At 49.8% G+C, this 21,555-nt stretch overlaps 1 protein-coding gene and 1 non-coding gene across 2 annotated transcripts; both read right to left on the bottom strand.

Moving 5' to 3' along the window:
- Positions 1-12,513: 12,513 nt before the first annotated feature.
- Positions 12,514-14,165, bottom strand: LOC138748090 (interferon regulatory factor 2-binding protein 1-like). The gene has a single exon (XM_069907780.1). It carries the CDS (start codon positions 13,989-13,991, stop codon positions 12,600-12,602), a length of 1,392 nt encoding a protein of 463 aa, XP_069763881.1. The 5' UTR covers positions 13,992-14,165; the 3' UTR covers positions 12,514-12,599.
- Positions 14,166-20,977: 6,812 nt separating this feature from the next.
- On the bottom strand, positions 20,978-21,049 carry trnam-cau (transfer RNA methionine (anticodon CAU)). The gene has a single exon. It is a non-coding gene; the product is annotated as a tRNA-Met (tRNA).
- Between the last annotated feature and the right edge of the window lie 506 nt (positions 21,050-21,555).

Genomic DNA, 21,555 nt, shown 5'->3' with positions numbered 1-21,555 from the left:
ACTGAGATTCGGTGCCTCACTCAGCAGGTTCTCCCGCCCCCCCCCAAGAATCTGGCAGTTGGCAACGTTCACACCAAAGAGCATAGCGGGCAGATGTCACCGTCTGTCTCCATGTGACCCTCTGAGTACATCCCTTGCAGCAGGGAATCCTGTGCTCCAATGCTGGATGAAGACCATTGCTTCCTGGTCCAGACATTCTCAACAAGCAGGAAAGTCCACGTGGAGGTGGACTCCTCTGAAATTCGTTCTATCTACCATGAGGTCTTGTCTGAGGAATTTCACACCCTAGAGGGGTGATAATGATACTGAGGACCTTTAGCGTGAACGAGATTCCAGAGGTCATAGAGCAAAGGAAAGGCCTCTCTTCACTCTAATCCTACAACAACTCATTTTTATTCTTCTCACATTCTCATCCAACATCCCCCAGCCTCTATTCCACCAGGAACACAAGGAAACAGGAGTGCAGAAGGCAAATATGCTGGAGAAACTCAGCAGGCCATGCAGCATCTTCAGAAGACAGTGGAGGTCAATTCTCTGGATGCTTTCAAGAAAGAGCTAGACAGAGGTCTTAAAGATAGCAGAGTCAAGGGATATGGGGACATATTATGGCTGATCAGGTTTGATCACAGTGAATGGCTTGAAGGGCCGAAGGGCTTACTCCTGAACCCATTGTCTATCCAAGAATGAAAGCAGGCTGTCGGGAAGGCAAATGGAATGTTGGCCTTCCTTGCTGGAGGGATTGAATTTAGGAGCAGGGAGGTCCTGCTGCAACCATACCAAGTCCTGGTGAGGCCGCATCTGGAGCACCGCGGGCGGTTCTGGTCTCCTGACTTGAGGAAGGATGGACTGGCTTCGGAGGCGGTGCAGAGAAGGGTCACCAGGTTGATTCCAGAGATGAGGGGGTTGGCCATTGAGGAGATATTGCGTCGTCTGGGGCTGTACTCGCTGGAATTTAGAAGAATGAGAAGGGGATGAAAACATAGATAAGATAGAGGTAGGTAAGTTATTCCATTAGTGGGGAAGACTAGAGCTAGGGGACATTGGTATTGCCTGGCGCCCCTTTCATTCCAGGTCATTGGGGGTATTTAAGACAGATTGATAGGTGATTGATTAGCCAGGGCATCAAAGGTTGTGGGGAGAACGGGCTGAGTGGGGAAATGGATCAGCTTGGAGAGAACTCAGCCATTTCTCCGTGGAGCGGTGGAGGGCGAGAGGCGATCTGAGAGAGGTGGACAAAATGACGAGAGGGGTTGATCTTGCGGATAGTCGGAGGCTTTCCCCCACCCCCCCCCCCACCCAGGGCTGAAATGGTGGCCACAAGAGTGCTGGGGAGTAGGGACTGAGGAGATGTCAGGGGTATGTTTCTTGTGCAGAGATTGGTGGGTGTACGGAATGGGCCTGCTGGCAGTGGTGGTGGAGCCAGATAATGATAGGGTCCTTTAAGAGACTTTTGGATAGGGACATGGAGGTTAGAAAAATAGAGGGCTATGGGAAAGCCTAGTAATTTCTAAGGTAGGTACATTCAGTACAACTTTGTGGGCCGAAGGACCTTATTGTGCTGTACGTTTTCTATGTAAATGATGGGGCAGACTCGATGGGCTGAATAGTCTATTTCAGTTCCTATGTCTTCTGATCTTTTGGTCAATACTACACCATGATTTGTTAGGTCAGGAAAACTGCATGGGTGACCTCATCAATGCCCTGTACAACTGTATCGATGCCTCCCTTTTCTCCAACCCCAAAATCTTCAGAATAAAAGCTGAAATGCCATCGCTTGTTGGACTTGTCTAATAACTATTCTGCATTACCGCAATGCCCCTTGAATCTCCCTCGTGTGCCATTTACAAGATCATAATCATGAGGTCACAAGATACAGGAGCAGAAGTCGGCCCATTGAGTCCGCTTCGCCTTTCTGATCACGAGCAGATCCATCCTCCCACTTCCCGGCCTCGCCCCGTAACCGTTGATGCCCCGACTCGTCAAATACCTGTCAACCTCTGCCTTACATACCTCCCTTCCACAACCGGCAGTGGCAGCATGTTCCACAGACTCGCGACCCTCTGGCTAAAGACATTTCTCCACATCTCTGCTTTAAATCGACACCCTTTTTAGGATCCTCCCGCCTTAGATTTCTCTGACTGAAATGCCTGACCTCAGACCTCACCTTGTTCAACTCTACTAGTTTTGCTTCCCCCACCCCGAGTGAGTGATTACTCATGCTCCCTATGTCCAGTTGCAGAACTCCATTTTCCTCTTCACTTACCTATTTTTGTGCCATCGGTGAGCTTGGAAATCCCGCATGTTCCATATATTTATTGCAAATCACTGGCATCACTGGGTGGGGGGGGGGGGGGGGGGTGGGGGGAGTGTGGACCGTACTGTGTGACACCATCCAAGGGGGTGACACCAAAATGACTGTCTATAAAATTTTTGTGCAATGTTTCAGCAGAAATTTATTATTTTTTTCTAAAAATATCCCTGTCGTTCATTATAACAACAAAAACTTTTTCCGTCAGCCCAGCTGACATGTATCAATTATACCCACGAGGCTAAAACTCAATGTGTTTACTTTTTGAACCTTCTACTGTGCTCCAGTCAATGCTGTCATTATTATCCAATGACGACGACGCTTCGAATCACGTGGTTCCATCTCCACCCGCCATCAGCAAGCGCTGTTGTTTTTGTTGCTGCTGATGTTTTTATAGTCGCTGCTTTTTTCATGTTTTCTGGTGTTTTAGCGGCAATTTTGGGGCCATTAGTGTTGGCGATTTATAAGTAACATTAGAACAAAAAACATTACTAAGGATTCTGTATGGTCTGGTGCGGGAGGAGGTCCATGGGGGGTGGGGGGCGGGTGATACCATAAGTTACCGGACCAGAGACGTCAGCTCTAGTGATGCCACTAGTGCAAATAGGAAACAAATGACGATGAAGAAGAACTGAGGCAATACACTGGTTCCATGACTCCTTACCTCAAATGTCCCACAAAAAAACACAAAAGTCTCGAGACACTGTGGTTGAAGTAAAAACACAATGTTGGAGAAACTCAGCAGGTCAAACAGAAAAAAAACACATAACCAATATTTCAGGCTTGAGCCCTTCATCAATGTAGCAGGCGTCCGAATGAAAGGGGAAGGGGGAGGTAGGGGTGGTCTCACAGGCAGGAGGTGATGGGTGGAGGAGGGAGGGAGGGGACAGCAGCGATCAAGGGGAGGAGGTTGAATAGAGAGAAAACGGGCTGGAGACCTGACCGGCGGGGGGCGGGGGGCGGGTGGGGGAGGAAAGGGCGGGGGAAAGGAGAGCAGGTTAGCAGAAACTATATGACAGCCACTTTGCCATTACCCTAACATGATTCCTCTGTAAGAACACAAGAAATAGGAGCGGGAGTCGGCCATCCGGCTCGTCGTGTCTGCTTGGCCATTCAATGTGATCATGGCTGATCTGATAATCGGCTCATCTCCATCTTAAATGTATTTACTGAGGTCACCTCCACTGCTTCAATGGCGAATTCCACAGATTCATCGCCCTCTGGGAAGGGCAGTTCCCCCTCATCTCCATCCTAAATCTACTCCCCTGAATCTTCAGGCTATATCCCCTAGTTCTAGTCTCCCCTACCAATGGAAACAACTTACCTACCTCTTTCTTACCTATGCCCTTCATAATTTTGTTTCGTATGATAGGATCTTAATCTATGCAATAACCTCTTATATGAGGTCATGACAAATGCCTTTTGGATATCTATATATGTACATCTGCAATTTCCTCTCCAACCATCAATTCCTACATTCTCAAGGAATTCAAACAATGTTGTCTCAAACTTGATCTACATGAGGCAGTGTTTAAGAAAGCAGCCTCTATCCTCAAAGACCCCCATCATCCAGCCCATGCCTGTTTCTCACTGCTACCATCAGGGAAAAGGTACAAGAGGCTGAAGACGAACACTCAGCAGCTCAAGGACAGCTTCTTCCCTTCCGCCACCAGACCAAAATGCCCCACCCTCACTAGTCCCACCTGCCTGAATTTGGCCCAGATCTCAACCCATCCTATCCATGCTTCCATCCGATATTCTAATACATTGCAATTCTATCTGCCTTAACAGCCGCTGGCAGCCTGTTCCACACACACATACCACTCTCTGGTTAAAAATGTTACCCCTCAGGTTCCTGTTAAAACTCTCCCCCTCTCAGCTGAAACCTATGACCTCTGGTTATCGGTTTTCCACTCGACTTGCCAACAATGGATGTTAAAGTAACTGGTTGATCCTTCCCTGCCTTGAGTTCCTCCGTTGTTGAACAAGGGTATCACTTTGGCCATTTTCCAATCTTGTTCCTTCCTAGAAATTAGTGAGTTTTGAACTATTTTGTGTGCACATGCATATACACACACACGGCTCTACAAACTGCAGCATTGTGTCACCTCCTAGTTTGTGGCATTTAGTGTTAGTAAAATGATCAGAGTGGTTCTGTGTGAATGTGGGTGGGTGGAGCTGTCAGAGTCAGTCCAGATGTGGGAGTGCGGGTGGTCTAAGAAAGAGTCCAGCTGTGACTGGCATTGTCCAGATCTCCCACAGGCAACAGTCATGATCTGGAGCGTCTACTTTCCCCTCCCGCTGTCCCCCCCCCCCCCCCTTCTCCTCCTTTGTTCTTATATGAGGCAGCTTTCTGTACAATGCAATCTGAGGGCATAGCAGTGGTGCAACAGGTAAACCACTGCCTCACAGCTCCAGTGTCCTAGGTTCAATCTTGACCTCCAGTGCGGTCTGCGTGGAGTTTGCTTGCTCTCTTGTTTCTCCGAGTGCTCCAGTTTCCTCTCACTTGCAAGTTGGTGGGTTAAATGGCTGTGGTAAACTATGCCATGGAAGTGAGTGGTCAAAGAATACAAGGAAAGTTGATGGAGTTGCCACAAGACCAGTTATCAGCAAATGGGATTGCATTGAAAGCCAGGATAAACTCATTGAGCTGAACAGCCTTCTGTCTGATGAGAATCCTAATAAACAAATCCCTACATTACACATCTAAAATAAAAAATCTTGAAGGGAATAGATAATGCATATAGTCAGAATGCGGTCCCCAAAAATACTGGAGAAAAGCAGCAGGTCACACAGCATCGATGTAACCAATATTTCAGGCCTGAGCCCTTCTTCAGAAGGGTCGAAAATCAGGCAGTAGGGAGAGGGGAAAGAGGAGGAACAAACTAAAAGGTAACACTGGACAATGAAGATTTTGTTTCCTGAACACTTTTGGTTATATCTTATGGATTTGGGGCTGCTGGTCACGAAAATCACCGTAAAACTTTCCTATCATGTACCATTTTTTAGATATAACCTAGTTTTGTGATGTCCTGTCATATTTTAAGCCTACTTCAAGCTCGGAGTACAACATGTCATTGAAAATTCATTTTCTGCATTTGAACATGGACGTCTTCCCCGCTGATCTCGGCACTGTCAGTGACGAACACGGTGAAAGGTTTCACTGGGACATTGCGATTGTGGAAAAGCGGCATCAGGGCAACAGGAATCCATCAATGCCGGCCAAATATTGTTGGGCACTAACATGAGAGGCATCAGATGCTGAGTATGAATGAAAATCAGTGGCAAAACATTTTTAGGTCGGTTGAACTAACATAACATGTCAGCATCATTATGAGTTAAATCTGCTAAATTCAATAAAAGTTAATTTAATGTTTCTCCAATGTCCTACATGATGCAGCAAATCTGAAATAATCTTTGTGTCCAGCTTGAAGTTGTCTATCACGATCTCCAATTTTTTCCAGGAAGCAAACCTTTTGAAAAAATTGTTGTCCAGTGAAAGAGAAGAGTAAAACGCTGAGAAGTGATAGGGGAGAAAGGGCAGAGGGCAAAGAAGGGGGTTGGGGAACTGGAGGAAGGGAGACAGGGGGGTGAGGGAAAGGGGGGAAACCGGGGAAGCAGGATAATGGATATTGGAAGAGTCAATATTCCCCATTCTGGTTGGAAGCTGTGCGGACGGAATATAAGGTGTTCATTCTCTAATTTGTGGGCGGCCTCAACTTGACAGTACGTGAGGCCGTGGACAGACGTGCCGGTGTGGCGATGGGGTGTGGAATTAAAACGGTTGGCCACTGGAAGATCAAATCAGAGAGATCGAGAGAGGAGAGGGATAGGGATTGGAAAGGAAGAGGAGAGAGAGAGATTGCAAAGGGAGGAGTGGGAGAGAGAGAATGAAGGAGAGCGAGCAGAGAGAGAGAGAGAGAGAGAGAGAGAATGCTTCAGCTTGAGACCATTTCATCAGAACCAGTAAAGTGACTGATGGAACAGGTTGTGTGAAGTGTAAAGAGCAAAGGAAATATCTGTGATGTAGGGAGGCCGAGTGACACTGGTAATGGAGGCTGAGAGGATGGTATTATTTGTTAAATGGTGTGAGTGGGGTTTGGAAGAGAGAGAAAGCAATGGTGGAACTGTGCAATACAAAATATTACAGTTTACCCTTGGTTGACTCAGCCTGCGACATCACGGGCACCAGACTTCACTCCACCGAGGACATCTACACGAGGCAGTGTCTTAAGAAAGCAGCCTCTATCCTCAAGGACCCCCCCCCCCCCACCCCCCACCACTGCTCAGGCCAGGCCCCCTTGACACTGCCACCATCAGGAGTCTGAAGACGAGCACCCACCGGCACAAAACCCTCTCGGTCATCAGATCCCTGAATGGACAATATTTTGAAATGTAATTTATGGCAATGTTTAAACAATGGATTTCGTGACGTGTTCATGACAGTTCCAATTCTGAAATAAAAGACATTTTTATAGATACTCAGCAGGTCAACCAGCATGTCAGGGGAGAGAAAAAACCCAAATTAAAGAATTAAATTCAAAGCTTGATGACAAAGGGCCGAGGCCCATAATGTTGGGCTGCCTTTTACTTCCTGCGGATGGTTCGTGACCTGCTGAGTTTCCCCAGCACGTTTGTAATATTGCTGTTGGTCCCAGTGCCAGCAGACTTCCTTGTTTCACTAAAATCTTGACGACCTTTCATTGGAACAGACCAGCCCCACTGCAAGGTGCTGATCAGAAATCGTCGAATCTAATACCGTAAATACTTACAGTCGATATCCCCCTCTTTTGGACCTGACTGCCCCCCGACCACGGACTCTCTCCGAGGCTGCTCGCTCATCCGAGCTCCTGATGTCCTGAACGTGGATTTACCACCAGGTCCTGACCATCCGAGCTCCTGACGCCCCGATTGGGGACACCACCCAATCCACCCCCCTTCTGAGCTCCTGATGCCCCAATTGGGGACGCCACCCAGTCCCCCCCTCCCGCATCCGGGTTCCCGATGCCCCAATCGGGGCAGTGCAGTAATTGGCACAATACTTTGACAGCGCCAGTGACCCGGATTCGAATCTGGTGCGGTCTGTGAGGGGTTTGTTCATTCTTCCCGTGTCTGCGTGGGTTTCCTCCAGGTGCTCTGGTTTTCTCCCATCCTCTAAGGGGATTGGTGTATCTGGGGCGGCACGAGCTCGTGGACCAGAAGGGCCTGTTACCATACTGTATGCCTTAAGTTTAAATCGGAAGTTGGCACAGTAGCAGAATTCAAAAGGCATTTGTATAGATTCAAGGAGAGGAAGGGCTGAGGGCAAAATGCAAGCAAATAAGATTAGCCCAGAATGCCAACTTGGTCAGCAGGAACTTCCAAGAGTTTATTGCCGAAGTTGTCTCGATTCTGTACCTCTCCTGACCTCTCGTGGCAGAATCCAAGAACTGTAAGCTGTTCCTCAAGCCTGGTGGTACTGGCTCTGATACAGAAAGATGCTGTGTGTGTGGCAGAAGGGCTCCTCGTGGTTTTTCGCGCCTTTTTCAGACAGCGATCCCGGGTAGCTAAAGCACCAGAACCTTTGACAAAAGCAGCAACTAATAAAAACACCAGCAGCAACGAAAACAACAACGCTTGCTGATGGCGGGTGCAGACGGAACCACGTGATTCGAAGTGTCGTCATTGGGGAATAACAACAGCTCTGACCAGATCGCATTGGAAGGTTCAAAGGGTAAACGGACATTGAGTTTTAGCCTTGTAGGTCTATTGATACATGTCAGCTGGGCTGATGGAAAATGATTTTTTTTTATAAAAAATAAACAATTTCTGCTGAAACACTGCACAGAAATTTTATAGATGGTCATTTTGATGTCACCCTCTCTGATGGTGTCACACACCTCCCCCCCCCCCCCCCCTCCCATGACATCAGTGCCAAACTATATTCCCTCTAAGATAAATTGGACTAAATTCCAAAAGTATCGAGAAGCTGGATTGGGATTGGAATTAGAATAAGCAGTCCTGAATGTTGACAGACCATTTCTCTCCATGGATGCCTGCCCAATCCACGGAGCCCCTCCAGTCTGTTGCAAATTGTGCAAGATCCAATCTGGAATTTTTCACAGAACTTTGCCTTTCCAAAACTCTTCAAAATTCCCCACAGATGGCTTTCCAAGAGAAGTAGATCATGAGGGCTGACAGGCCAGGGAAAGGAGGTGGGTCGGGGAGATGACCAGCCCCATGAGAATGCTGTGCCCTTTGATGAAGACCCGGGTGGCCTGCATGCCAGCAACCTCAGATCTTTGATTTCACTCAAACACTGTCAAACACAGCCAGGCCGCTGCCTCCCAACTTCGACACCCTTTCCGGATCAGGATAGCAGAAAGGCCCTCTTTTTAGTAAGAGATGCCTTCTATAAGTTGGGATGGTGGGAGATGGTGAGAGGAAGCTGGACGAGTTAATCTTCCCACTTTAAGGTTCAAGATTCCTTTATTGTCATGCCATGAAACAGATGCAATGTTACACGTAGTTTGATTTACCCTGCCGTAAGGCTGATAGATTCACCCTCACCAGAAATTTCCAGGTACCTCTTAGTCAGAGAAAGAGAAGCAAAAGAGAGACCCCGCCCCAGTGTCACTGAGTGTCCGTGGATTTGCCTCCAGCGCTCCTGCAGCCTCCCCAGCTGCACAAACTCTTGTTCGATTCAATACTGGCTGAGTGGAGCAAGACAATTCCGATTGGCAGAGGTGCAATGGAGTTGGTCAGCAAAGAACCAAGCGAGTCACAAATCGTTTTTGAATGGAGCAGTATGTCAAAGTGCTGAAGGAACTCAGCAGGCCATGCAGGATCAGGGAAAGCAAGAGGCACTTGACCTTTCGTGTCTGAGCCCTTCACTGGGAATCAAATTCCAAAAGCACCTAAAAGGGCTGGGGTATGGACCCTCACACAGTGACCCTCACTGGGGGGGGGGAAACAGGTCCCTCACATACTGACCCACACTGGGGGGGGGGAACAGGTCCCTCACACACTGACCCTCACTGGGGGGGAGAAAACAGGTCCCACACACAAACTGACCTTCACTGGGGGGTACGGGTCCCTCATGAGGGGGGGGGAGAACGGGTCACACACACTGACCCTCACTAGGGGGGGGTGGGTCCCTCACACACTGACCCTCAATGTGGGAATGGGTCCCTCTCACACTGACCCTCAATGGTGGAAACGGGTCTGTCACTGTGTAACACTGGGATACAATACGGGTGGGGATGAGTCTGTCACTGTGAAAAACTGGGGTATAGTATGGGTGGGGATGGGTCTGTCACTGTATAACATCAGCACACAGTATGGTGGGGACAGGTCTGTCACTGTGTAACACTGGGATACAGTACGGGTGGGGATGAGTCTGTCACTGTGAAAAACTGGGGTATAGTATGGGTGGGGATGGGTCTGTCACTGTATAACATCAGCACACAGTATGGTGGGGATAGGTCTATCACTGTGAAACACCAGGGTATAGTACAGGTGGGGACAGGTCTGTCACTGTGAAAAACTGGGGTACAGTATGGGTGGGGATGGGTCTGTCATTGTATAACATCAGTATACAGTACTGGTGGGGACAGGTCTGTCACTGTGTAACTCCAGGGTACAGTACTGATGGGGATGTCTCCTTCTTGTTCTAAGGTCTAACTCTAAACCATTTGCCAGCAGAGGGCATCAACCCTAAAAGGCATTGTTTCAATGCCAGTTACAGAACAAATTGAGCCCCAGTAAAAAGATTTTAATTTGTATGTGTTTTGGTTTTAAATATTAAAAAAATGTTAATTCATGATTATCACAAGCTAACATAATTACAGATTATTACAACAGAGGTGGAAGGCTGTACAATCACATGAATCGAGAGACGACACATTGATAAATCAGACCACCAAAGAAAAGTCTTACGATACATAATGGAAACTTGCTCAGACCGTCAGTTTACTTCGAGGGGGCAGTAGTTTCTATTAAAAAAAAATCCTCTTAACAGTAGCATTTAAATACACAGATGATCAAACCAAACAGCAAATACGAGATAGACGCAAAACTCTGCAGACATTGTGATCCTAGTTTATGCAGACACGCAAAAGTGCTGGAGAAACTCAGCAGTGTTCTTTATGGCAAAGATACATAACCAACGTTTCGAGCCTGAGCCCTTCGTCAAAAGCAGGCAGGCACCCGAACAAAATGGTGGGAAGGGGGCAGGAGGAGGTGGATATGGGTGAGAGGTTAGATCATCTAAAAAAAGCAAACGCCACTATCTGCCACAGTAAATCACATTTGATTAATTTCACCAATTCCACCACTCAACTGACTTCCAATAATACAAGATTCGTGCTGCCTTCCAGCTAATTTAACCAAGCTGACACAAGGAAGGATCAGAAACAGTGTCTAAGTGCATTGTCTCATTGTGGCACAACCACAGCACTCTCCAACAGTAGGACAGAGGGAATACAGATGGAGAATTCCCTCAAAGTGGTGTCATAGGTAAATAGGGTTGTAGAGAGATTTTGGCATACATAAATCCGAGTATTGAGTATCGGATGTTATGGAAAAGTTGAACATTGGTGAGGCCAAATTTGGAGTACCGTGTGCAGTTTTAGTCACCTAACTGCAGGAAAGCAATCAATAAGATTGAAAGAGTGCAGAGAAAATTTATTAGAATGTTGCCTGGACTTCAGGAACTGAGTTACAGGGAAAGATTAAACAGTTTAGGACTTTATTCCCTGGAGCGTAAAGGAATGAGGGGAGATTTGAGAGAGGTGTTTAAGATTTTAGACAGAATAAATTTCCACTGAGGGAAGGTGAGATACAAACCAAAGGACATGAGTTAAGAGTGAAAGGGGATAAGTTTTGGGTAACATCTTCACACACAGAGTGGTGGGTGTGTGGAACAATCTGCCAGCTGAATGCGGGTTCAATTTTAAAATTTAAGAAGAATTTGGACAGGTACATGGATGGGAGAGGTATGGATGACTATGGACTGGGTGCAGGTCAGTGGGACGAGGCAGAAGAATAGTTCAATGCAGACTAGAAGGGCTGAAGGCTCTGTTTCTGTGCTTAATGTTCTGTGGTTCTAACCAATATAACCCACACTTATTACAAGCAGGGCCACACTTCACTTCCCATCCGAGGGCCCTATTTTTGCTGGTCAGATTAATCTGAGAAGCAGTGACATTTTGTTTTTGAAATACTCTGGAGGTTTAAATACACGTTTTCGTGCTTAACGCTACTCTGTGGAGTCTGATTCTTTTTAAAAGGCAACTTCTTCTGCCACTTTAGGCACAAAACCATCCTGCCCAAGTCACTGGCGGAGTACGGAACTCACTGGCGACGCAGAAATAAAGTCCCCGCTTAGTCATTTCTCAGCGAGTTGGGCAGGCAGATGAAGTTGGGGAGGGAGGAATCCTGTCGCACGCAGGCCCCACAAAATGGTGTTTTCTGCTGGAGTGCAGTGCAAGTCAGAAAATAAGGATCCTAGCGCCTGTGAAAAATTCCCTCATTCTTTAGTCTGGTGGGGGGGGGGGGGGGGGGGGAGGTTGGAACAACAAAAATCACACTGCCCCAGGGCTGACAGCATTCGAGACCTCGTCAGCTGCTCCGTTCTGTGGAGGCCAATTTGAAGATGCAGGCAATCCCAACCACCCCTTGCCAAATTTAAGTCTTTACAGTCTGATTTGACGCACCCATTCAATTTCTTCATCTGATCCAGCAGACAAAGACCTCGGACAACTGTGAATCTGGCTGTCGGCAGACGGCCCGAGCTCTGCTCAAGGCGAACTGGGTGTCGCATCCGGAGAGAAGCGCTGCTCACGGCATGAGGCAGGCAACACACAAACAGGTACAAGCCGAGCAGCAGGCAGACGTCAGCTCCGCGGATCTGCCGGAGCTCCCTTCTTCATGCTGTCTAGGGGGACGGGCACAACATATAAACGTAAACACATACAACGTCTGTGAAGAGACTGATGAATGTGGAGAGGTCCTCCGAATAGATGCTCAGCAGATCTTCCGAGAAGACTCTCGGAGGACGCTAGTTCGGACCTGCCGCTCGTCGATCTTGCCGTCAGCGGGCAATAGCACCCTTCCTGCAGATCCAGCCCTGGCGTTCGGTGCTACAATGGGTGTGCACGTGGGCAGCTACCCCACCACAGTCTCATGGTCCTGCGGTTATTCCAGGCAGACAAATTAACCACACTGTCAAGAGTTTTTGGTTGGAAAAGCAAACGCAGCTCTTTGGACGAGAGCAAGGCAGCTTCGTTCAGTCTGTACGCGGTGTGACGGGTCAGGGATCCCGCTCCTTCTTCACCTTGATGTCGCCGGCCAGGATGGTGGCAATCTCCCCCTGCATGAACGCCCAGGGCACGCTGGAGCCCACCAGCGGGCACTTCTCGCCGCTGGGGCAGTAGACCTCGCCGCCGGCTCCCTGCGCCTTGATGCTCTCCCGCGAGCAGGGGAAGCAGAACTTGTGGCCGGGCACCGAGGGGCACTGGACGAAGTGGGTGTCCTCCAGCCGCTGGTGGCAAATGGTGCAGCAGAGGGGACCGTTGGAGGAGTCGGGGGCGCCCGGAGGGTCGCCAGGGAGGCCGGGCTCTCCGCCGCGGGAGGCCGGGGGCCGCTGCCCGGGCGCGGAGGTGGTGGAGTGGACCGCCTGGCCCCCGTCCTTGGGCTCCGGGGGAGTGCCCCCCGCCGGGCGCCCGGCCTGGACCCCCCCCTCGCCCCCGGGCGCCCAGGCCTGCCCGTCGCCCCCCGCCTTGGGCTCCCCCTCGGGCGAGGCCTTCCGCCGGCGCGCCCCGGGGCGAGGCGGAGCGCCGGGCGGGCCCGGGCCCCCCGGGTGGGGCTCGGGCAGCAGGTCGGCTGGCACGGGCTCCTTGAAGAGGCGGGCACCCTCCGTCAGCAGCTGGCACAGGGGCCTCCAGTCCCCCGGGGCCCTCCTCTGATACTCCAGGGACTCCAGGCCGGGGCTGGCGGGCCTCTCCTGGCCGCTGTCGCTCAGCATGCGGCGGCAGGCCTCGGCGGGCCCGCAGTGCACGGCCCCCGAGCCGCAGGGGTACTCGACCAGCAGGCGCAGCTCCAGGGCCCGGTCCTGGGGCCGCTCGGCCGCGTCGAAGGCCAGGGCGCGGGCGGTGAGCGCCGGCTCGGCCCGCAGCCGCAGGGGGAAGGGGGCCCGCTCGGCCAGGCTGAGCAGCGAGTGGCGCACGGCGGCCGGGCGGCCGGCCCAGTCCTCGGCGCGGTGGCGCAGGGCGCGGCCCAGCTCGGCCAGGGCCTCGGCGCCGGGCTGGTCGCGCAGCGCCCGCTCCAGCTCGGGCCTGCGGCCGGGCTCGGGGGCCGGGCCGGGGCCTAGGAGCGGGCGCCGGGCGGCGGCCGGGGCCTCCGGCGGGAAGTCGGGCGGCGGCGGCGGCGGGCGAGGCCGCGGCGCGGGAGCGCGCGGGCCCGCCAGGCCGTGCGCGCGCCGCAGGTGGCGCGCCTGCTCGATGACGCGCTCGATGCGGTCGGCGCCCTCGTAGTTGACGCAGCCCCGGCACACGGCCTGCGAGAAGTCCCAGATCATGGCCCACGGCATGCGCGGCAGGTCGCACAGGTAGCACGAGTGGCGGCGGCTGGCCGAGGCCGACGGGGAGGAGGCGGCGGCGGCGGGGCTCGAGCAGGGAGGCGGCGGCGGCGGCGCCGAGCCCATGGCGGCGTCCGGCACAATGGTGGAGGCCTCGGTGCACTGCGCCTGCGCGCGTCTCTCCTCCTCAGCGCCTTCGACTCGCCTCCTCCTCAGCGCCTTCGACTCCACTGCGCCTGCGCGCGTCTCTCCCTTCCCAGCGGCTTGGACTCCACTGCGCCTGCGCGCGTCCCTCTTCTCAGCGCCTTCGACTCCACTGCGCCTGCGCGTCTCCCCTCCTCAGCGCCTTGAGATCCACAGCGCCTGCGCGCGTCTCTCACTTCTCAGCGGCTTGGACTCCACTGCGCCTGCGCGCGTCTCTCTTCTCAGCGCCTTGGACTCGCCTCTCCTCAGCGCCTTCGACTCCACTGCGCCTGCGCGCGTCTCTCTTCTCAGCGCCTTCGACTCCTCTGCGCCTGCGCGCGTCTCCCCTCCTCAGCGCCTTGAGATCCACAGCGCCTGCGCGCGTCTCTCACTTCTCAGCGGCTTGGACTCCACTGCGCCTGCGCGCGTCTCTCTTCTCAGCGCCTTGGACTCGCCTCTCCTCAGCGCCTTCGACTCCACTGCGCCTGCGCGCGTCTCTCCCTTCTCCTCAGCGCCTTGGGCTCCACTGCGCCTGCGCGCCTCTCCCTCCTCCTCAGCACCTTGGACTCCACTGCCTGCGCGCGCCTCTCCCCCCTCTCCTCAGCGCCTGCGCGCGTCTCTCTCTCTCTCTCTCTCCCTCTCTCTCCTCTCCTCAGCACCTTCGGCTCCACTGCGCCTGCGCTCACCCTGAACAAACTCCCCGCCCCTTTCTGCCGCACTGCGCCTGCGCTAGTCCTTGAGCCTGCAGGAATCGGCCATTCAGCCCATCGTCTCCATTCAATCATGAGCTGATCCATTTCCCCACGCAGCCCCACTCCCCATCACCTTTGATGCCTTGGCTAATGGGGAGCCACCCACACACAAATGCACACAAAACACGCACACACGAGTACACCTGCGCATAGTTGGGGATAGATTTAGTGTTTTATGTTTTATTTGATAAGTCACAATAATTAAAAACTATAGATTATACATACATAAAGTCATATATATATATATAGCGACATTCTGCCTTAAATACCCCCAATGACCCCTCCTCCACAACCGCCCTCGGACTGAAGCAATTCCTTCACGTCTCTGTTCCAAGCAGACGCCCTTCGGTCGTGATTTGTGCCCTCTTGCCCTGGACTCTCCCACCGTGGGAGACATCCTTTCTACATCTACTCTGTCCACACCTTTCAGCATTTGAAATGTTTCAATGAGCTCCACCTCATGTTCTCCAAAGAACACGAAAACAGGAGGACTTGGCCATCCGGCCCATCGAGCCAGCTCCGTCATTCGATAGCTGGATGTGGGCTTGTCTCCACCTATCTGCCTTTTCCCCATATCCCTTAATTCCCCATATCCTTGTAAATATCTACCCAACCTTGCCTTAAATCTATTCACTGAAGTCGCCTCCGCTGCTTCAACGGGCAGCGAATTCCACAGATTCACATCCCTCTGGGAAAAGCAGTTCCTCCTCATCTCCGTCCTCAATCTACTGCCCTGGATCCTTGACACGATGTGTTATGTCTCTTGGGTTACTTTGGAGGCTTCTTAAATAATTTAGAGATGCGAGATTTCATTAAGAGAAAAGACTTTACTTACCATCTAAGGAAACTTTTCACACACTCCCATCTACATATACATATGCCACACAGTGGTGCACTACAGTGAGAAGGGTGTATTCTTACACGGTTACAAAATAGTTCGCATTATCCCAACCATATATCCCTTACCTCTGCTCTCCTCTACCAATGGAAACAACATCCCTGTCTTATTTATGCCTTTCTTAATTTTATATATTTCTATAAGATTGCCTCTCATTCTAAATTTTAGCAAGTGCAGGCTAAGACTGTCAAATGCTCCTCATGTCATAATCCTTTCATTCCCAGAATCATCCCACACAACAGGGTTGACCAAACTTGGTTAATGTAAGAGCCACATACGATAAACTTCAGATGTTTGAGAGCTGCAAGACGTAAAATATTACGTTTTTACTCTAACATGCACATTTTGTAACAAAAATATTACGCAGCTGTTAAGAAATATATGTTTATTTATGTATGTAGTTTTTAAACAGCTCATTTGTATTGGTTTCAATAATCAAAAAGTACACATAACATATCTTGTCGAATCAGGTGGACCAATTTTTTTCTGCATATTTTATTTTAAAATTTTCAAACTCAAAACAGTGTCCAGTAATCAGTCACATATGTGGACCAATTTTGGGGTAAAATTGAGAGGGTTTCAACCATGAAACTACCTGCGTCGTTTGGAGTGTTGGGAGCATGAATGGGCGGGCAAGCGGCCGGGGCCTAGGCGAGAGTCCGCAGTCAGAAGCCCGAATGGGAGGGTGGCCGGGGACAAAAGGAAATCAGGGGTTAATTTTTACACGTGTATATGCGGTATGCAATTGCAAGCCACGCGCACTAAAATGACTGTTGTGAGCACCGGCTCGTACGATTTGTCTCAGCCAACGTATTTCCGCAAGCCGCACATTATAGATCAAAGAGCCACATGTGGCTCGCAAGTCTCAGTTTGGCCACCCCTGCCATGTAATAGTTACAGCACAGAAGCAGGCCAGTTCGGCCCTTCTAGTCCAAACCGAACATCTCCCACCTAGCTCCATTGACCCGCAACCGGCCCATAACCCTCCACACCTCTCTCGTCCATATACTGTTACGATCTCCTGTTTCAGTAAAGCGGGATTATCGCTGTAAGGGGTAGTATAGACAGGAGGAACTGAATGGTCACAGTTAATATTTAACATGTCACACAAGCACATCACAAGTCACAGCCCAGTGACAATTCGATACATTGGAAGAACTGAGGGAAGGTTCAATACATTTGATAAGACGTTGTGATTTTGCAGGGGAGAACCATTCTGACGGCTGAGAGAAGGCAGCTTTTTGAAGCAGCTCTCGTGGCCATTTTGCGGATGACTGGGCCTTTCCGGTGGGTTGACCTGTGCGGGGGGGTCTCTTTGCGAAGCAAAGCGCTTCATCTTGAATGTGACTAACAGTGAAGTTTCTTGGAGAGTCCGGTGCCAGGGTCTTGGAAGCTTCGCGGAGGCTGCCCAGTTCGAGTCTCGCCTACAGAAGGACCAGGAGTGTTGTGACCACAGCTCGAGTGGATGGAGATGGACATTTCTTTGAAGGCAACACAGGAGAATTTGGGAGTCTGGAGCAGCCACAACTCCCGATTTCCCATCAGTTTAACATTAATTTTGGGCATCAAATATCGAAGGTCTACACTTCCACACTGCACTTAGAAGACTGAACTTTGAAGTAACTTTCTGGATTTTGGCCTGGAGTGTAATAGTTTGGGTATATCTCGCACACACCAACACACACACAAAACACACACACACACGAGTACACCTGCGCAGAGTTGGGGATCGGTTTAGTATTTTATTTTTATTTGATAAGTCACAATAATTGAAAACTATAGATTATACATACATAAAGTCATATATATAGTAACGTTTTCCATTTTCTCCCCATCCCTCCTCCCTCTCCTCCCAAAATTAAACCTAAAAAGCAGAAAGAAAGGAAAAAAAGAGAAAAGAAAGGGTCTCATCTAATTTATTATCCAATTTTTATTGACTCAATGAATCATATATTTGGTAGCATACATTATACTATCCCTTTAAGAGACGGAGGTTTGAGTCTGGTGATCACCAATGATTTCCAAATTTGTTGAAATTGTCCAAAATTATCTCTTAAATTATAGGTAATTTTTTCGAGTTGAAATCAGCGATCTATTTCTATTTACCCAGCGCTGTATTTTCCAACCATTTTCCAAGTCCTCGCTGTGCATTCTTTTTACTGCTCTGCTAAAGCGATCGGCATAAAACCTACTGCAGGATAGATATGTTTTTAATTTCTGCTCAAATACAAGGAAGAGTTCAGGATACTGAATAGAAAGCAAGATTATATTCCCGATCGTTCACCCTTATTACGAACAATCGCTCCAGGAGATAGTCAACCCTAAAAGATATAGAGGGAGATTTAACTCCATGTTGTTAAAAAGAAAAGATTTTGGAGATTATATAGAACTGAAACATATTTTGATATTAATTTTAATTCTGCAACAGATAAATTTATATGTGGGATGTGATGAAAGCTTTTATTCGAGGTTGAATAATTAGTCAAACAACTAAAATTTAAGAAGAATGCTGCCAAGAAATGGGATAGATTTAGTGTTAAAAGGATAGTTTAAAAGTTAAGACTATAAGTGTTAGAATTAAACAGTGTCTGGTTCCTTGTCCTATTGTTGCTCGTTTCGGGGGATTCGTAACAAAACCTATCCAACTTTTCTTTTAAGTATTAAAATCGAACCCGCATCTACCACTTTGGCCGGAACCTCATTCCACACTCCCACCTCCCTCTGAGTGAAGAAATTCCCCCTCATATTTCCTGCAAAGTTTTTCCCCTTCGCTCTCAATCCATTAAATTTTTGCCCCTTCAATCTCAATCCATTAAAGTTTTCTCCCTTCAGTCTCAATCCAGTGAATGACCTTTGAACCCTCTCTAATGTCAGCACATCTTTTCTTAAATGTGGAGCCCAAAATTGCCGCACTAAGTCTGCCCCTCTCTGGCACCCTTCTCCACTTCTGGATCACTTTGTCTCCATTGAAATATCCACAGACATCTTCGATAAAGCCATCAACTCCCAGTTACCACTTCACACCCTGCTCTCTGGAGGAATTCCATTCGTTCTCCATCGCATCTGCTCCCGGGGTGGGGGGGGGGGGGGTGGGCCAGCAGAAACCGCAGAAGTTGATGTTAATACCATCAGGTTGGAGAGTGGCCAGAGTCTCTGTTCACTGACACGGACAAAACAAAGTTGCTCAGCGAAGCGACCTCCCAGAGAAGGCTGCAACGGGAGCACTGGATGCCGTAGACAGTGGCAGATTAACTATCACCCGGACCCTAGTAAGGGCCCCCTGATCTTGCCCATTCCCCCCCCCCCCCCACAGCCCCCACCCTTCATTGAATGGAATAAAGTGAAATTATTCCATTTATTAGCCTTTGGGCGAGATGCCCTCGCATATTCTAAATGTATCCACTGGGGATGTGCTGGGAAGACACCAATTTGTAGCGGCTGCTAACGGCAGCGCTACTGAAATGAAGTACATCCGCGTCACACGAGGATGAACCAATACATTCGAATCTCTCAAGCTGCTTTAAGGGGACAGCCCAATTCCCGTCTGGGGCGCGCTGGTCTAGGGGACCGACGTCAGCACGTTGCAGAGTCCCTGCCTGACCCCACCGACGCGCAACCAGGAAATGGTGACGTCTCCCAGGCAAGGCGTACCGCCAAACATGGGCTTCTCCTAAGAAAAGAAGGGGGGCCCCCGTGCCATCTTGTGTCAACCGACTGGGTCAGCAATTCGGCCAGTCTAACCGCACGGTCGATCGCCCGCTACAAGTTGGTGTTTCTTTGGGGGTGGGGGAGAAAGGAAGGAAAAACTTCATTAAAATCAAACAAAACTTTACCTGACAGAAGCCGTCTCCTGCCCCCGAATAATTTGAAAAGTCTGTTAGTTGTAAAAGGATAAATAAAATCAGTTCTAATAAACAGCCTCAATACAAAATAACATAGGAGATGGGAGAGTCTTTTACAAAAAGTAAACCTCCCGTGAGTGACGCTGCATGGACTAAGCGTACAAACACGAGGATTGATCAACAGGTAGCTTTGAGACCAGTGGAGTCCGAATTGATAGATGGGATCGAGACGCTGATACTGATTGACAGGTGAACGCAGGACTTCCGCGAGCTTTGATTGACAAATAGACCCAGGACTAACGGGAGCTTTGATTGACGGATGGACCCAGAACTAAGGAGCTTTGATTGATGGGTGTCCCAGACTAGCACGAGCCCATCTTGACAAGCGGTTACATTGGGGTACCAGTGGCTGTGATCAGCCCCCTTACCTTGCGGGCCCCTAGGCTTTGGCCTATTCAGCCTAATGGGGTGTTGAGTCCCATATCTTGGAGTTTGCCAATCAGTTTTGAGGGGATTGTGGTGTTAAATGGCGAACTGTAGTCGATAAAGAGCATTCTGAAGATTGCGCCTTTGCTGTCCAGGTTTTCCAGGGCTTTGTGTAGAGCCAGTGAGATGGCATCCGCTGTAGACTTGTTGCTGCGATCGGAGAATTGGAACGGATCCATGTTGCTCCTCAGACAGGAACTGATGAGCTTCAACACCAGCCTCTCAAAACACTTCATCACTGTTAATGTGAGGGCCACTGGTCGATAGTCATTTAGGCGGGTGACCGTACTCTTCTTGGGCACTGAGACGATCGAAGCTTGTTTGAAACAGGTGGGTACCACGCTCTGCCGGAGTGAGATGTTGACGATATCCCTGGATGATGAATAATAAAAGGATGGTATTGATTTACCGCCAAACTGATAATTGATTTACCGTGAAAACTGGCCGATTGGGCGCCAGGTGTCAGAGCTGGGATGCGAAGGGTTCCTGATTTTGTCGGAGGTCCGGATCTGGGACTCGGGTCACCGATGGTTTGGACTGGAGTCCGTGTGGCTGCGGGAGCACTGGAGGCGAATCCACAGACCCTCAGTGACTCTGGTGGGGGGGTGGTTTTTCTTTGGCTTCTCTTTCTCTGACTGTCAGAGGTGCTTCAGGCGATTTTTGCCGATGGCGAATCTGGCTGCTTGACGGCAGACTAAACCATTTCATGTCATATAACAATTTTTATTACGTCATTAAATTTTGTAATATTACATGACAATAAATTTTATTACATGACAGTAAATTTTGTGTAATAATGACACTTTTTAATTGCATTTCAATAAATTGAATCTTGAAAAGGCAAAACTAAATGAAACGCTGGACTTAATGCAAGTTCATTGTCACATCACAAAATTCTGCACACACTGTGGTTGGAGGAAGTGATTGCAGATTTGTAGTTGACGAAATGAATAGCAGAGGATGGTTTCGATCCATCGACCTCTGGGTTATGGGCCCAGCACGCTTCCGCTGCGCCACTCTGCTGAAGGAATTCATCATGTGACATCTCATATGACAGTTAAGACACAGCACAGAAGTCCCAGAGAGAAGGGCCAGGAGGAACTAGGGCAACTTCATCATCTGCCTTGTTTCCTGCGGGTTCTGACAACAGGATTCAGACTGAAACGTCAAATGCCTTTTAGCTGATGTGGATGTCCCTGACCCACTGACCTCCTCCAGCACTTTGCTTGTGCTCCAGTTTTCCAGCGTCTATTCGCCAGGATCATTTGAATATATTCTGAACTTCAATGCTTCAGGCAGCATCAATGGAGAGGGAGGGAGAGAACGAAACAGACAGGAAAAGGAAATAGGGTGAGAACAGAGAGGGGAGAAGGATGAGAGAGAGAGAGGGGGGGAGGGAGAAAGAATGAGACGGAGAGAGAGGAGCACAGGGAGGGAGAGAGGGCGAGAGAACAGGACGGAGAGAGAATGTTGCAGGTCACGTCCTCAGAATGTAAAACTACAGCACAGGAAGAGGCCCTTCGGCCCAC

This window comes from Narcine bancroftii, chromosome 13 (assembly GCF_036971445.1).
Source record: "Narcine bancroftii isolate sNarBan1 chromosome 13, sNarBan1.hap1, whole genome shotgun sequence".
In the NCBI taxonomy this organism is placed as follows: domain Eukaryota; kingdom Metazoa; phylum Chordata; class Chondrichthyes; order Torpediniformes; family Narcinidae; genus Narcine; species Narcine bancroftii.
Note: the sequence above shows the minus strand (reverse complement) of the source record. Positions and strands in the feature narration are given on the sequence as shown.

Excerpts from the sequence above, each read along its gene's own strand:
- LOC138748090 (XM_069907780.1), bottom strand. The coding sequence starts at position 13,991 with ATGGGCTCGGCGCCGCCGCCGCCGCCTCCCTGCTCGAGCCCCGCCGCC.